This window comes from Mya arenaria, chromosome 13, assembly GCF_026914265.1.
Source record: "Mya arenaria isolate MELC-2E11 chromosome 13, ASM2691426v1".
Lineage (NCBI taxonomy): Eukaryota > Metazoa > Mollusca > Bivalvia > Myida > Myidae > Mya > Mya arenaria.
The window spans coordinates 59253523-59272589 of NC_069134.1; the positions used below are offsets into that span (position 1 = coordinate 59253523).

At 35.0% G+C, this 19067-nt stretch overlaps 1 protein-coding gene across 1 annotated transcript; it reads left to right on the forward strand.

Annotated features, from left to right (window-relative positions):
- The first annotated feature begins 13370 nt into the window (after nucleotides 1–13370).
- On the forward strand, nucleotides 13371–16206 carry LOC128213178 (uncharacterized). The gene is made up of 2 exons (XM_052918729.1): nucleotides 13371–13455; nucleotides 13698–16206. The coding sequence occupies exon 2, from the start codon at nucleotides 13701–13703 to the stop codon at nucleotides 15861–15863; it is 2163 nt and encodes a 720-aa protein (XP_052774689.1). The 5' UTR covers nucleotides 13371–13455; nucleotides 13698–13700; the 3' UTR covers nucleotides 15864–16206.
- The last annotated feature ends 2861 nt before the right edge of the window (nucleotides 16207–19067 follow it).

A 19067-nucleotide genomic window follows, 5' to 3' on the forward strand; every position in this document is an offset into this window, starting at 1 on the left:
TTTTTATCAAAGATACATTGAATCTCACTCAGGAAGACATTTGTTTAGCTTTATGGGTATGCTAAATCAAAAGTGAATACAGAACACTTACAAATTTACACATATTTAATTGAAAAATAAGGGAAGGCAAATTTTACGCATTAATAAAACAAAAATATTGCACTGTATTAAAACAATACATTACATTTTATTAACAATGTTTCAGTTATTTCAATATTGGAAAATGTCAACAAAGTGAAATAATTACCAATTTTATAAATAAGGAAGTAACATTTTATGAAGACATTTGAGCTTTTATATTGTGAAAACAATTCCTGAAAAACTAAGAACCAAACTAGACCTAGATTTGAGTTTTAATAACCTTTACCATGCGAGGTCCTAGTTGTGTGTAACCAGATGGATGCTAAGTCCGAATATTTTCGGACCGGGATATTTACCATGGGATGTTCTCCAAATCCATTTCAAATTCAAATCTTGCAGCAAATTACCACATCAGTACATAAAAATCACATAGCAAATTAATAAATCTAGCATGTGACTTAACTTTATGTACCAATGATAGTAACAGAGGAATCCATAATTATGTATCGGATATTTTCATCTTCTCCCAACTCCGCCATTTTGGCATTTATACTTCATGCTTGTTTATTTTTCATTTTAAAAAGTATTCCTTGTTTATAACAACAAATCTCATTTATAGTGAAATATCAAGTTCATTACAAATTGAAAAAATGGACTTATTCAAAAAAATTATCCGTGTTGTTTTATCTAAATGTTTTGCACACAACTCCTGGCATTAGTAAATGTCATTGACACATGTGTTCAATTATTTCATTGTTTTTACTATACTATTAACCCAAACATGAATAAACATGTAATCTAGAATAAACACAAGCTTTACATTGACTCAATGCCAAGTATTTCCAAACCATTTTGTGATTTAAAATCCATAAACACCACCGACCGAACTTGTGAAACTAGGTCACCGATGTCAACTTAGAAATTTTACTTTCGATTTCACCACTCACACTTAGTGCACTGTTATTTGATATTTAACCATAAAATGTTATAAAATGTTTTTCTCACACATAATTTATAGATATTTGTGTCTACTTATTCGATGGCAGCCGCTGACAGTAACACTTTTATTTTTTATCTATAAACAACAATATTTTCATGACCTAGATTGGCGGGGAAAAACAACAATCACGTGACAGTTATTGTTTGTGTCGGCTGTTTAATTTACCAATGTTTATTGCTATTGGTATTTTAACAACTCCTGCATATTTTAATTAATTATTTCATACAAAGAATGACTGCTATCGTCAATTCCGCCATTGCCACCGGCGCTGCCATAACAGTTGACTGGCTCACATGCTATTACTATAAATTGGTAAATACGGCTACGGAACAACAAACCAGTCGAGATTTACGAATTACGGACACTACGGACCATGGACATTACGGACCAGACATTACGGACCAGATTTAGGGACACTACGGACCAGATTTAGGGACATTACGGACCATCTTCGGAATCTTACGGACCATGATTTAAACATTTTTTTTAAATTAATCACTCATTAGTTTATAATTTGTTAATAAATACTTGAATATGAGTGCTCAGTATGACGTCATATCTTCCATAAAACTGTGAAAAATCCCGTGAAGTTCGAATAGATCTCAATATAAAATCTTGTGAAATTCCAAAAGGTGTTAAAGACCTATGCATTTATAACAATTATGTGAACAATAATGAACGAAATTTGAAAGATCGGCAGTTAAATCAGTTAAAAGCAACAGAAGAAATATTTTCCAAAACAGTTTATTTCCCAAAATAAATCGAGCAGAAATATTTTCCAAAACAGTTTATTTACCAAAATAAATCGAGCATATATTAAATAAACGATGTGTGTTTGTTGCAATTCTTGCAAACTGATGTTTAAAACTGGCAATTTCTGTTGCCTTAATTAGTGTTTATTAGTTATAGTTGTACCCGTAATTATCGGCGGTATATAACAAAAGAAACAAACATTATACTGACAACCTTTAATTGGCAATCATAAAAGTGTGAAAACCAATTGTAACGGCGCACTTTCACTGAACCCACAGCTCAATACACAATCCGACTGGTAGGTTACATTGCCATTTATCATGTGGCTCAGATTTAGCGGAAAATGAGGTTATGGCATGTTGACATTAAAAACCAGTCGAGTGTAATTCGTTGATCTTGTTCAAACGTAAGTAAAAAAGTTAAAGGTTATACTTTTGGTTTGGACACTAAAAATAAGTCAAAGAATTCGCAGTCAAGACGGAAGCCTATATATGCAACTGCAACCTATCTTTGTAAAAATTGTAGCTGCAACCTATCATTTTCTTTTCGTTCTCATATCTTTTAAAATCATTAATATATTTGTTCACAAATACCCGTACCTGTTATATTTAAACAAAACTTAAGTGTTTTATGCGGTTTTCCCTAACTTTTATCTCATTTTCTACTAAATCTGAGCCAAAATGATAAATGGAACTGTAACCTACCAGTCGGATTGTGTACATGTTGGAAACATTGCAGAAGTGTTCTCGTAGGTAGGCATATGATAGGCTATGTTAAAATTCCAAGAAACTATCATAATTATAGGTATTACGTTGATTTTCGGCTCAAATCGAGCGTTTTGGTGACGCCATCTTGCACTGAAACCAACCATTTGGTCACGTGGATTCCCCGCCATGACTGAACCTTTCAATTAAAACAGTTGAAACGGAAAACAAACAAATATGACGATTCAAAGTTTATTTCAGAAAGCAATCGATCACATATGAAAACATTAATATTCACATTTACAATCATAGGATAAACACATATTTCGTTCATTATTATTCAAATTATTATAATATTTTATTAAAAATACATTGATGTTTAACATTGGAATTTCCTGGATTTTTCAGTTACATTAAAGATAATTTTCATACTGAGCACTAATATTCAAGTATTTATTAACAAATTTAAGACCAATGAGTGAATAAATTAAAAAAAAATGTTTAAAAACATTATAAATGATGGTCCGTAAGTTTCTGAAGATGGTCCGTAATGTCCCTAAATCTGGTCCGTAGTGTCCCTAAATCTGGTCCGTAATGTCTGGTCCGTAATGTCCATGGTCCGTAGTGTCCGTGACCCAGATTTACTGCATTCTTACTCTTATCTGTTCGTTTTTCTTTCGTTTCGCACTAAAATCAAAAATCAATACGGTCGGGAAAATAACTTTGAAAAAAAGTGAAATTCATTTATTTTTTTTTTGTACTTTTCGGAAAATTAGACCCGCCGGTTTTGTAAACCAATTATATAAAAGTAGTGGCCTAAGTCAAATAATAAAAAGAAAACTGTTTTTCAGTGTAAGATCACAATAAATATCACCTTGTGAACACAAAATATAAATATTTCTCTCATGGCTGTGCCTTTCTTGAAAAACTGCTTTTGGTGCTCACTTTGAAAATATATAACGATCTTACACCGAATCCTCTATATAATCAAAGCACTGAAAGTGCTGATGGATGGTGACATTGTTCGGTCTGCTGCAAGTATAGAACTAAGTCCTTTCTCTTATAAACACAGAAAATCATCGGAACCTAATCTTGAATATAGAAGCATAATTTAAACACTCTTAGGTGAGGACAATTGGACAATGCTTCAAACCAAATATCTAAGCTTGATATTTATTTTCCAAACATAATTATTCATCTTAATGCTGTAGCTTTGAAAAGATGATGAAAAGGTCACCTGACAATATCATTGTTAATGTTTGTTTGCAGAACTACTTCATGGTCAAAATTTCATTCCAGTTGCATAACAAATACTCCAAAAGGACACAATCAAGATAAATGAAGCATATCATTAACATATTTTTTTTAAAACAGTACACATGGTCCAAAGTTCAATGTTGTACTCAAAATTAAAAACGTAGGCCTTAATTGAAGCAACTGTGCACAAGATGATCTATTTGCAAGAAAAACAATTGTTGAAAACTGACATAAACTTGGTATTAATGTGTACAATACATTGAATCTTACTAAATGAAGTACCACATAGTTTACAATTTATTTTAGCTAAGCAGTGATTTTGTATTTTTCCATTAAAAATATTACTGGGTATGTCTACCAAGGTATATAGCTTAAATATACCACCCGTTTGGAGTAAGCCTTCGTAGCACAGTGGATACAACACTGGACTGCTATTTTTTACATTTTGGTCCTTTCTCTATAATTATGATTCAAAGCTTAGCACATTCTATTAAATAATTGTCCTGATTTGCGTTACAGGAAAAAAATATTTGGTGCCAATCTGGTGTACAGTCCCTTTAAAGTAACCCGAGAACAACAATGGTGAATTGTTTTCCAAACATAGCAACATTTTATTGCAGAGGCCACAAAAATAAAAAAGTAAGTGAAAATGTCACAATCATGGTAAGCCAAACACAACATTTATAATTATTCTTAAAGCAGTACATTTTGTCCAATCTGTAAACATATGAAAGAGGGTCAAAAGGTCACAGTAAAGAAGATCTGAGGACAACATTGATAATTGTTTTGCAAAACTTACTGAACTTTCGTTGCAGTACCTTAGAAAAGAAAAGATGGTCAAACGGTAATTATCAAGGTTATCCAAGTACAATATTGATATTTGTTTTAAAAGTTATACACATGGTCTAAATTTCTTTGCTTTTGTTAGAATAGAAATATAATGTATGTCAAAAATCATATTCTATGTCATCAAAGCACAACATTGCTTTTTGTTTTGATAACTGTACTAAAAAACTTTCATTGAAGTAGCTTAAAAATAGGAAAGTATGTTGAAAGGACAACGTTATCCAAGCACAATTTTGATTTTTGATTTCGAATAAATGGCCTTAATTTCATGGCTGAAGCTTCAAATTTAAATGTGTGTCAAAAGGCCACAATCTAGGTCATCAAAAGACAACATTAAATATTGTTTTCAACTGTCTAAAATGCTATAGCTCTAAAAAATAAGATGGTCAAAAAGGTCCCAGTCAGGGTCATCGGAGAACGACATATATAAATATATGTTTGTTTTCAAAACAGTACAGATGTCAAGTTTTCATTGATGTAGCTTTAAAAAACATATTCAACAACTTCAGGAAATGTGTAAATAACTTAGCCTTTGTCGATCTTACTAACATATTTGTTTGACGGGTTGTATAATACAGTCTATTATATGATGACGAGTCTTAGTATCTTTTTATCAAAATATTCTTTAAGTAAAGACAGCAAAAACAACTAACCTGTTTTACTTCTCTAGTAAACAAGAGCTGTCACAGAGACTGCGCGCTCGACTATTATGCCGCTGTTCAGTGTAAGGATTAAAAAGTTTTGGCGAAACATGGATCACTGTAAAATTAGATCAGATTTCAAACCTTAACCAAGGTGTGACGCCAACGCTTGGGTGAGTAGTGTAGCTCTCCATATTCTTCGAATAGTCGAGCTAAAAACAGGATACCATTAAAGTGATGCTATTTTCTGCACTACAAGCAAGCATTGCAAAAAATTTATATTAGGAAAAATTTCAAACCAAAGAATCATGCGATCATTCTCACAATGTTTGTAAGAAGAATACATATAAAGGTGATATCAAGTACAGCAGAAAGGCATAACAACAAAAACTTAACTGTTTTTAATTGTGACATCATAATGGTCACCGGTAAGATGAAGTCATAGATTACTATATGTTCATGACGTCATTTCCTATTTAAACCAATATAGTACCCCATTCAGTACCCAACGTGATTGAAAGTTTTTATCAGGAGATAAGATAAATATCACATTTTCCTCTTAAGAATTGGTTGGAAATTTAATTTTACATTTTTTCATCACAATGAATACAAAATGACAAATTGTCATTTGAAAAAAACATTCTTATCTATGAATTTGTTTAAAAACATGTGGAATGATACTATAAGTTCCATGGTCAGTAGGTAACCCGCGATATGGGATATTCAATGTAAAGGAAACCATATTGAGGTGGAGTGAAGCTCGAACCTAAATATGGATTCTTACCCCCCATATTTCCAATACTATGTCACCTACTAACCCTGTAATGTAAGTATAACGTTGACAACCTGTTACCCTGTTTAAATGTTTTATTTATTCATTGAAATATTCATCAAATCCGAATAAAGACGCCATTTTGGTGTAATTTAAATTTGGAAAATGGAAAAATGTGGTGTCACCGCGTGACCTGTCGTTGACCAACAGCGGTGTTTCATAAATATTGGAGTCGTGATTTTTTTTTTGACCAATAGAAATAGACCAATGTTATATTGATATCCCCATGTGTATTTAGGAGAGAAAAAATGTGTGATGGCTGTATTTAACTGGATATAAAGTATACAAGTAAATAAAAAACACGAAAAAAAATCTTTATGAAAAAACATTATTCAGAATGGATGGAGTGATTGATGATAATGAGCCCTTCTTTATCATTAAGCTAGTTACATTAGGTCATTTAATTGACTTATAATACAACCTCATTGTCTAATTCATTGTCGACGTAAAATCTTATGCAGGGATTGTGCATCAGGTGAGTGACAGTAGGCTGAGGAAAAACCAAACTTGAAGAATGAAATTGTTAATGATTAAGGATAGCACTTCATTTATGCCTATCTGAAATTTCATTTGCTTAATTGTAGGTTTATTCTATTTTTGTTGTTAAAGCTGCACTCACACAGATTGAAAGTATTGACAACTCCTTTGTCTTGGAACGAGCCATTTTTGTTGCGAAAATCCATGGAAAACAGTAATATAAGACTGCTGACAAAACAAGAGGCCCAAAAGGGCCTATGCTCTACTGGCATGGCTTTTGTGGTCATATCAATCCAGAGCATGTATGTGTGGGTAAAAGGCAACAGACATATAGTTTATGTTTTGTGTTTAGGTTACCTGAAAACGTAGCACGTTCAACATCTGAGCCCAGAAAGTATTGTAAGCAGATTAGTTGCATGAACTATTTTAATATGTGCCAAGTAAAAGTCATCTGACAAAAAAAATGCTTTCAAAACTGTACTCATAGTAAAATTTTCTGTAGTTTTAAAAGTTAAAAAAAGTTGGTCAAAAGGTCAAAGTCAAGGGCATCCTAGGACAACATTGATCAATTTGAACAAACATTCACAATCAATTGTGCTGAGATGGATGCACGAACACACAAAAAGATTTTCAAACCTTTCCAGATTTATGTTTACCAAACCTGTGAACCCTGGGTGTGGCCAGTAATGACACCAGATGCATAACTTAAACATTCACAATCAATTTTGTTAAGATGAATGCGCAAACTACAGAACTTAAAGCTAAACAAGAGGGCCATGATGGCCCTGTATCGCTCACCTGTAGCTTTGCTAAATAAAGTGAACATTCTGACCTATTATCATAAAGATCCAATGAAAAGTATGGCCCTAGCTTATGTTAAGATGATCATTCTGACCAAGTTTCATTAAGATTAGGCTAAAATTGTGACCTCTATTGTGTTCACAAGGTTTTTTTACTATCTGATCTAGTGACCTAGTTATTGACCGCGGATGACCCAATGTGGAACTTGACCTAGATTTTATAAAGATGATCAGTCTGACCAAGTTTCATAAAGATTAGGCTAAAATTGTGACCTTTATTGTGTTCATAAGGTTTTTCTAATATCTGACCTAGTGACCTAGTTATTGACTGCGGATGACCCAATATCGAACATGACCCAGATTTTATAGAGATGATCATTCTGACCAAGTTGCATTAACATTAGGCTAAAATTGTGACCTCTATTGTGTTCACAAGGTTTTTCTACTAATTGACCTATTGACCTAGTTATTGACGGTAAATGACCCAATATCGAACTTGACCTAGATTTTATAGAGATGATCATTCTGACCAAGTTACATTTAGATTAGGCTTAAGTTGTGACCTCTATTGTGTTCACAAGGTTTTTATACTAATTGACCTAGTGACCTAGTTATTGACCGCGAATGACCCAATATCGAACTTGACCTATATTTTTCTAGAGATGATCATTCTGACCAAGTTGAATTGAGTTAAGCCTAAAATTGTGACCTCTATTGTGTTCACAAGGTTTTTCTACTAATTGACCTAGTGACCTAGTTTTTGACCTGGGTTGACCCAATATGGAACTTGACCTAGCTTATGTTAAGATGATCATTCTGACCAAGTTTCATTAAGATAAGGCTAAAATTGTGACCTCTATTTTGTTCACAAGGTTTTTCTAATAATTGACCTAGTGACCTAGTTATTGACTGCGTATGACCCAATATCGAACTTGACCCAGATTTTATAGAGATGATCATTCTGACCAAGTTGCATTAAGATTAGCCTAAAATTGTGACCTCTATTGTGTTCACAAGGTTTTTGTACTAATTGACCTAGTGACCTAGTTATTGACCGCGGATGACCCAATATCGAACTTGACCTAGATTTTATAGAGATGATCATTCTGACCAAGTTGCATTGAGATTAGGCTAAAATTGTGACCTCTATTGAGTTCACAAGGTTTTTGTACTAATTGACCTAGTGACCTAGTTATTGACCGTGAATGACCCAATATCAAACTTGACCTACATTTTATAGCGATGATCATTCTGACCAAGTTGCATTGAGATTAGGCTAAAATTGTGACCTCTATTGTGTTCACAAGGTTTTTCTACTAATTGACCTAGTGACCTAGTTATTGACCGCGGATGACCCAATATCGAACTTGACCTATATTTTATAGAGATGATCATTCTGACCAAGTTGCATTGAGATTAGGCTAAAATTGTGACCTCTAATGTGTTCACAAGGTATTTCTACTAATTGACCTACTGACCTAGTTTTTGACCCCAGATGACCCAATATATAACTTGACCTAGATTTCATAGAGATGATCAGTCTGACCAAGTTTCATAAAGATTAGGTCAAAATTGTGACATCTGTTGTGTTCACAAGGTTTTTCTAATAATTGACCTAGTGACCTAGTTATTGACTGCGGATGACCCAATATCGAACTTGACCTAGATTTTATAGAGATGATTATTCTGACCAAGTTGCATTGAGATTAGGCTAAAATTGTGACCTCTATTGTGTTCACAAGGTTTTTGTACTAATTGACCTAGTGACCTAGTTGTTGACCGCGGATGACCCAATATCGAACTTGACCTACATTTTATAGAGATGATCATTCTGACCAAGTTGCATTGAGATTAGGCTAAAATTGTGACCTCTATTGTGTTCACAAGGTTTTTCTACTAATTGACCTAGTGACCTAATTATTGACCGCGGATGACCCAATATCGAACTTGACCTAGATTTAATAGAGATGACCATTCTGACCAAGTTGCATTGAGATTAGGCTAAAATTGTGACCTCTATTGTGTTCACAAGGTTTTCTACTAATTGACCTAGTGACCTAGTTTTTGACCCCAGATGACCCAATATCGAACTTGACCTAGATTTTATAGAGATGATCAGTCTGACCAAGTTTCATAAAGATTAGGTCAAAATTGTGACCTCTATTGTGTTCACAAGCAATTGTGAACGGACGGACGGACGACGGACGAAGAGTGATCACAAAAGCTCACCTTGTCACTACGTGACAGGTGAGCTAAAAAGCAAATTGTCTCTCAAAATCCTAGACTTGCAAATTGTCTCCCTTAACTCTAGACTTGAATTAACATATACATGTAAACTTGGCTAAAGATAGAATTCGCTCATGCAGACCTGGCTAAAAATAGAAAGCATTTCTTTAAAACTTTCATGGCCCATAATCTAGGCATTCATGGGCGGATCTTGCTGGTTTTCGAAAGGAACCAAGCTCTAATGGATATCTAGATACTGTACAAGTTTCATCGAGATATAATCAAAACTGAAGACTGTATCGTGTTCACAACCAATTGTTTACACAATAGCATTTTTTTATACTATCAAGGGCCATAATCTAGGCATGCATGGGCGGATCTGGCTGGTTTTCGAAAGGAACCGAGCTCTAATGGATATCTAGATACTGTACAAGTTTCATCGAGATAAAATCAAAACTGAAGACTGTATCGTGTTCACAAGCAATTGGTTACAGACGCACGACCGCACGGACGCACGGATGCACATACTACGTACACATTACCATCGCATAAGCTCTTCTGGCCTTTGGCCAGTAGAGCTAAAAAACAGATCATAGATTCTTATAATTAAGTTCAAAAATTGATGTTTTATGCATTTTTTCTTTCACCGTTAGTATCAGTTTAAGCCATTAAGCATCAATTTTTTAACATAAATATGAAAATCTAAGATCTGATATTTTGTCAGATATCTTATTATTGGTTTGCACATATTTACGCAATAATTTGCTCTTTCCAAAACAAAAAATAAAAGAAGCTGTTAAAATAGTCAATCTGTGGGAGTGCAGCTTTAAGGGCTCATTATTTCTTAGTCTTAACAAGTTGATGTTCAAATTAAGAGTCTTCTTGTCCATAAACATCTATTAAAACATCGTCACCTTAGTGCAATAACTCAATAACTGCATAAAGAAATAGAAGCAGATATTGCGTTCTTGCACTAAGGTGACGAAATGTTTTTAAAAAAGAGGGTGTTTTGAAAATATCAAAATTGAATTAAGGAAAAGAATTTCATATTTGTCAGGTTTGAACTGAACTGACATTTCCAAATGCTTTACCCTTTGGAACAGGCCATGCGGTAACTAAGAAATAAGTCAAGTCCAAGTTATACGCATTAGCACAAAATATGCCAATTAACATACCAGGTCTCTGTTTGGAGGGAGAATATATTATGTATATACATGTAAAAGGGTTATGCATGATTTTCTCTGAAGGGATCTGTTGGCCTTGAACATTTCAATAATATGGCTTGTTTTTATTGATCTTTTTTAGACATACATGTTTGATGCTTGATAGGCATACCAATGAGAATGATTTGCCCAAAATTGCAACAGAACAATTTCAGGGGCGTAGCCAGCGTTACACACTTACGACGTGCGTAACATCAATTTGAAAAATTAAAAAAAAATGGCCAAACAAAGTCGAGGGTTACACTATGTTTTGACATCAGAATAAAACCTTAAAGGGAAGATCAGCTATAGAAAGCATTGTTTCTCTGTGATAGATAGCTAACACAGCCTTAAAAATCACTTGGTAACTACAGTCGTCGGCCTCCAACCTATAAATCCCGACAAATACAAATCAATGCTAAACATGTTAGTTCCATTTTTCAGTGGGGAGCAGCCCCCCCCCCCTTAACCACCTACGGTTACAGGGATTCCCCATCCCATAGCCTCTCACATTTAGTACAGCCTGGCTATGCCCTTCAATTTAATTAATTGCCAAAAAATGTCAAAATCCTGTCTACATTCTAGTATTTTTATTTTTTCATTGAGTAAGACCCTTTTGGGCTATTTTAACACTGTAAATATCCGTAAAGCTATATACATGTATACAATATTGATATCCCCAGCATGCACAATTAAGTTATGCATTATCTTTTACCATTGTTAATTTTAACATACCAAAAAATACTGTAATTTACAATTACCTGAAAAATGTGTAGTCAATGATAGAGAATAATAAGTGGCAGATTTCAAATCAAGGCATTTAAGGCTCACCAGGGGCTTAGCACCATCCAGATAATACAGACAGGCTAGCTCCGTGTCCTAATGCCAGGATCATTTATAATAGTAACTTTATCTTGTTGAAAAGTTTAATACTTGACTAGTCCAAATAAACAGCAACTTCAGAGTCTTTGACAAGTTTTGTTTTGGCGAGACTTCATGCCTCATCCAACTTTTTCTCCTAGCCAAGAATGACATTTCAAGCACTAAGTTTATTCAGTTCAAATAATTGTACATTGAATGATTTTTTACCATTTTTGATATGGCACGTCACGTAGTGAACACATCTATAATTTTCGACTTGATGTATATTGAGCTTCAAGATGACGCGCATCAGCTAGATAGTTCCAAAATGGCAATGATATGTTGACAGAAGCTGATCGGAATTTAAGTGTTTAATGAAACACTTGTGTAATTATACACACTTGTGTGATTAAACAATGATATTGGCTCAAGATAAATTATGTGAAACTTTCCTGTTGCAATGCAGTGTTTAATATTGAAGTGTTGTTACAGTTGAAGAAAATATTTTACTATGGTATGAATCAGATTAACATGGCATAAAGGGAACCAAATTATGCACTGGTCAGTCAATTGTAACCACGCCCACCCCCACCCCCCCCCCCCCAGATCTTGGGAATAGCGGGGACTTGGACTTTCAGTACAGCCAACACCGGCTAAATTCCATGCCATGCGGAGACAAACAGTTGGTAAAATCCCCACCAAAGTGGTAAGGCCAATTACCCGCTATATTTAAAACAAGACAAAACCACCGCATTCACCCGGCAATGCAGGGCCACCTGAAAAGCATAAACACGACCCATTTCACCGGCTATTCCCCGTATATCCTGGGGTGGCCATGGTTACAATTGACTGGTGCATTAATATCACAAATATCACAATTTTAAAGAAAATCTGAAATACCCTACTGTACTGTAATATATGTTTTATGCAGAAAGATGACAACTGTGACGCAGATGCAAGTTGTTTCGAGTTATTATCATTATTTTTCACATCAATATTTGCAACAATTATTAACATCTACTAATGGCACGAAGCAAAACGACGTCATTGTTTTTTGTGATTTTCACTAAGTTTGTATTTCCGTGTTTTACTGCAACTTACTTTTAGTAGTGGGTGACCTTTCAATATTTAAGGATTTCTTGTATTTTTTAACCGTTGTCAATGGACCTACCTACCTCTCAGCGAGAGGGTCATTACTCCATAACAAAGCCCTCGATTATTCCAATTCCAATAGGGCTAATTTTATATCACCTATTTATATTGAACAGTGTATTCTAAACTAAGACCTGGCTGCCCTGGAAAGGTTATTAACTGACCCACAATATGACTGATGTATTGTTGAAAGCCTTCAAAGCAGCTTGAACAAACAATGTCACAAATTACTATGTGTGGCTCAAGACATTTGTGTTTAATGGGCTTAATATGCTCTGTTTGTAGTAGAGTAATAATGTGGCCAAAAAATGATCTGTTTATTCACTGCAAATTCAAACTGAAAAAAAAATCTTTTAATTTTCAATTTTATTTTAATTTGTTCCATTTACTGGCCCATTTCAGAGATTTTATTATTATTTTTTTATCGTCCCCCCAACTCAAAATCTTCTTTTTTCCCTGTAAATCGCTTAATAAAAAACTGTTAGCCTAATCATAAATACTTTGTTCAATGTCTTGTTTCTATTTATAGACCAGGAAGCTCAATCAAAACATTCCATTTCGTCAATAATTGGACATATAAAGAGGACAAAATAGTTTAGTTATCCTGAACTTTTACAGCAAAGGTAATTATTGATAACATTAGACAATAAACTAAGGTTTAAATACATGATATTGTTATCAAGCTAATAAATGATATTATATATGTTTAACATAAAACACTACTTTTCATTTCTCATCATACTCTTCACTTTTGGTTTAAATCTAGATTTTAATTTAAGAAAATGATCAAATTACATAATTTTCTATACCAACGCAAGGAAATCCTGGCAATATTACATTTCAAATGTCAAATAATGTTTTTCAGGCCATGGACAGAGGGAGTATGCAGCAGCTGTCCCTGCGTCTGTCCAGGGTGCTGGAGGACATTGGGGTCAGCAGGTACATCCGCATCAGGAGGAGGAGAACATGGCTGATGCACGAGACACTAGACAGGATCAGAGATGAGGTTGATGGTGGGAACCTCACTATCTATACCTTTGGAAGCCAGACAGAGGGGACTACCACACTGGGAATGAAGTCAGATAGAGACAGATTGGCGTGTTATAATCACAGGCCAGTAATACTTGACTGGAGTGAATGGAGGCAGAGGAAGAAGAATCTTCTTGTGGTAAAGAATGAACAATCTCCGCCCCAACACTGCTGGCTACAGTGGGTTCAACCTGACCTCCCATTACAAGCGACGGTGGGCACTGGGCCTAGTGACATGGTAGATAGTGAGGGCAGAGTGCTGATGACCAACACTCAAATTGAGTTTCAAGAAAGATTTAGACAATTGAGCGAATCTGGAGTGATTTTCGAACATGGTCCATCAAGAAGCTGGGATGAAATGGAAGATTATATAAATGCATTTCACTGTGCCAGCCTTCCTGAAGAGTGCAAGTTTCTATTCTGTAGGCCCCGACCTGGTCACTGGCCCAGACCTGACACACTGGCCATGGCAAGGCAGACTGGAGTGTTCCTAGTGCCACAAGGATACACTGAGGATCCTTCACGACCAGTCAAGTGCCGATCCACAACATTCCATGTGCCTGTAGAAAACATGTACTATCCTCTGTATAAGCGGGAGTGGAGATTTTCAACATCTATCATGGAGAGACTTCTTGTATTTGATATGAATATAATACAGCATAAGGTGTATGTATTTCTGAAAATGCTTAGAAAATCAATAATAAAGCAGGTTGTTGATGACCGTTTCAGTACATTTCATGTGAAGACTGCAATTCTGTTTACAATAGAGACATATCCACCAAACATATGGAGTGAAGACAACCTTGTACAGTGTGTGATCTACTGTCTGACCGCACTTCTCAGATGGCTGAAGATCAGGTTGTGTCCACACTACACCATCTCAGGAGTGAACCTGTTCACTGGAAAGCTGTTCAAACATGAACAGTACAAACTGCATTCTATGATAACAGAAATCATTTACAGCAATTTCCAGTGCCTATATACAATTAAAATGGATGATCTGGGGAGTAGAATGTCATCTGTGATTTCATCCCAAATTATTGGGGTTGACACTCGATGCACACTCTATCAAGTCCAAATGGTTGAATTGTACAGATGGTGGGCAGTGTCTTTTGAGCATACACATATTGGTGTACTAATCAATGACAAGAGCGACTTATATCAATCTTTGATGGAACATTTTGAGACACTGAATGTTTTAAAGAACAATGGAACTAAAATAGAACAAGAGACAGCTTCCTTGTTAATACCATCAGTTTGTGGAGCCCTTGCCTCCATTAAAGCCTCCAGGTGTATCTACCAAGGACAACCTGTCACACACAGCATTCTCCAGCTGTACCAACTGTCCTTTGACTCGGATCTGCTGTCCAGCAGACTGAAGTTCGCCTCCATGTTGTACTGCAGTGGGCAATATGAGGCAGCAGCAAACTGCCTGACCTACTATGAGGGATTGATGGGGCCTGCAGTGTGGCAATATTGTAGGTGTGGAGGAAGACAGGGAACACCACTAACCAATGAGTTGGCGGAAAAGACTGCAATCACACCATTCAAGGATATGTTACAGATGTATACAACCTTACATGTTACTTTTACTCGAGATGATATCCGTTGTGTTCCGAAACATCTGGTGTATGAAATGTTCAGAAGAGCAGGAGATGAAGACAGACAACAGAGACATCTAGCCTTTCTATATGTATGGATGGACTACATTGTGATTGACTGTGTCCCATTTCTCCACTACCTACAGTACCTCACACACACACAACTGAACCAACGTGACAGAAAATTGCGGGCACTGAACAACCTTTATTTCTACATTTCCTCAAGTAAAGGCCGTGGTCATATAGACACAGCCTGGAACATGCTGGGCCACTGTTATGAACAGGAGAATGAATTGAATATAGCCTGGGTCTGCTACACTAAGTCACTGCAGCTCTACCCAAGAAACAATGCAGCCAACTGGCACGTGGCTAGGATCATGCATCAGCACTTAAATGGCTGAAAATGTTTTCACTCAGCCTAGTTGATAGCATGAAGACCCAATGCGGTTAAAAGAAAGAAAATAAAACATCTGTATTATTGACTTATTTTTAAAGAAAATTACTTATACCTTGAAATTAAAATACATTTTAAACTATATAAATGTTTATTACACTCAATTTAAATTAGAGCTATCACTGAAGGTGAATAATACCCCCGAACGCCGCCCTGATATGAAATTGCAGTCAACTATTTGTTATATATAAACATATTTAGAAAGGAAAACACATAAAATGTTATGAATGGGGCTACTTTTGTTTTGTACAATTTCCGATTTTTATTGTTAAAATAAGAAAATAACGCTTTTATAATTGTTGTGAATTGCACAAGTTAACATGGCAATCAACAAGAGCCGTCGCGTTGACTACGCTGCGTTTACTTAGAAGTGAATACAATAACGCGCTGCGTTTACTTAGAAGTGAATACAATAACGATGTTATATTACCAAGTTTGGTCACTTTATGTCAAACCTAACTAAAATTATTTGATACATAAGGCAGACAACGCGAAAACTTTTCCTTCTTCACAGGACATTGCGACAGGTAAACACTGAAAGTTTACCTGTTGCACCAAATTTTTACCTGTCGCAATGTTACGAACAGTATTCAGTAACATCAGCCTAAACCTTGATTTTAAGCCTCTTTTTTAAATAAGTTTTGTAATTCCCCATTATAACAGGTTTAGATCTTTTTGGTTAGATTTGTCCTACAGTACTATAATAAATTACCAAAAAAGACAAACATAATGTAAAAAAATCAATATTCGGATCTTATAAATGTCATAATTTTTTTCTTCCCTTGCCTCCCCAAAAAACTCATATCTGGTTCGTCTACCCATGAAACAGCTAGATCTTACTCTTTTTATTCATCTTTAAATTAAAGATACAAAAGGGTTATAAAATGTAACGAATTGTACTAGAAGTCAAACTCAGGCACAACATTTATGCAAAAACGAAAGTAGAGTTCTTGTTATTGGCAATGTTAAACAGAGCGGAAAGAAAGTCAGCTCGGTATATTAATCATCATATTTAATTAACACGATTGCCGGGAACCACTACATACGGAATTTTGTAATTTCCAAACATTTCTGTAAAATAAAAGTATTAGAGTACCAGCTGAAATCGAAACCTTACGCGTTTTATCGGCTTTTACGGAAACATGTCGAAACGGGGTTTACAAATAGTGAAACACGGATTAACACGCTGAATAATCATGATATAAAAATAACTCTGAACATTTATTTAGAAACTGAAAGTAAATTTTCCGAAAATTAAACGGTGCTGACTTTAATTTTTCACCGGACATTGTGACCGACCAAAACAAAAGTTTCGTCGGTCAAAATTGAAATATACCGGACATGTCCGACTGTCCGACGGACATTCGCATTGTCTGCATAAGGTGACTTTGATGCTGCCCTCCCACCAGCCCGCCCGAATATGATGCAAGTCATTCAAATAACTTGATTTCCCATTACGAAAGTGTGGTTAAGAATATACAAATATGCCTTTCAAAAGAAATAAATAGATTAAAAAAAAAATTCAAGGGCCATAATTTGTATTTAGGGTTAAAATGGAGTTTTGTTTCTTGTTGTAAGATGGTCGTAAATAATTTTGAATTCTATTAAGTGCATTGAATGAATGGTATTGGAGTTTTAAGTGAAAATCCCAACTTGCCCTAAAACTTTTACTTGCCTAAATCTTTAACCTAAGTCAATCAGGGGCCATAACTTGTATTAAGGATAATATGGAGTTATGTAACCTCATAGGGTGATGATCCTGAACAACTGTTTGAAGTATAAAGTCAATTAAACAAAGGGTTTAGAAGTTATTAATAAATATCCCAACCTGCCCTAAAACTTTAACTTAAGTTCCATAGTCAATCAGGGGCCATAATTTGTATAAAAGATAATATGGAGTTGTCTAACCTCATTATGTGATGACTCTGAACAACTGTGTGAAGTATTAAGTCAATTGAATGAATGGTATTGGACTTAAGTGAAAATCCCAACTTGCCCTAAAACTTGAACCAACGCCAATGCCGGGGCGAGTAGTATAGCCCACCTATTCTTCGAAAAGGCGAGCTAATAAATGTTATAAAATTTCCAGATATGCTGAGGGACAAGATTTTGATTCAAGAAAAACAAACAAAAGAGCACTAAAAATGTATGTGAAATATAAAACACCCTCTTTTGCCTGAACTTTATATATTCATCAACTTGGTTCTTCCATGAACTTTATTTAAACTGTTATCACTGATGGCCTTTTTTATGAAGAAGACATTTTATAAACATTTGGCATTTGTGGAGTCTTTGTATACAATTTATTACAAACAATACTACACTAATTTTGAAGCACTTGAAAGTTTTGAACACTTTTGCAATTGTATGTCAACAAAAAGCATATGATCATCATAGTTTTCAAGTTATGCTTCGTACAAGAAAAAAGTAACCAAGGGCAATAACTCTGTTATTGGCTGAAATAGAATTTTGGTTCCTGTACACTGCACTTCCTCTCATTATGATCTATCACTGTATAAAGTTTTATTAAATTCCATCCAATAGCTTAAAAAAAAGTTATGCTCCGAACAAGAAAAAGTTACAAAGGGCAGTAACTCGGTAATTAGCTGAAATAGATTTGCAGTTCCTGTACACTGCACTCCCTCTCATTATGATCTATCACTGTATGAAGTTTTATTAAATTCCATCCAATAGTTTTCAAGTTATGCTCGGAACAAGAAAAAAGTCTTAAAGACCTTAACTCTGTAATAAGCTAAAATAGATTTATGGTTCTTGTGCACTGCACTTCCCTTCATTGCGTTTTACCATTGTATGAAGTTTCAATAAATTCCATCTAGTAGTTTGCAAGTTAATGTCTGGAAAAAAAATTCACAGAAAAAAATAATAAAGGGCAAAATCTCAGTAATAAGCAAGAATATAGTTATGGTTATTGTACACTGCACTTCCTCTCATTATGCTCTACCATTGTATGAAGTTTAATCCAATTCCATCCAGTAGTTTTTAAGTTTACTTATGCTCCGGAAAAGGTAAACTGCAACGGACTGACCGACAAACCGACCACCACAGGGTGACCCCAATATACCCCCTTCGAACTTCGTTTGCAGGGGGTATAACTAGAAACTTCTGATTTCTTTTTAATAGAAAAAGAACC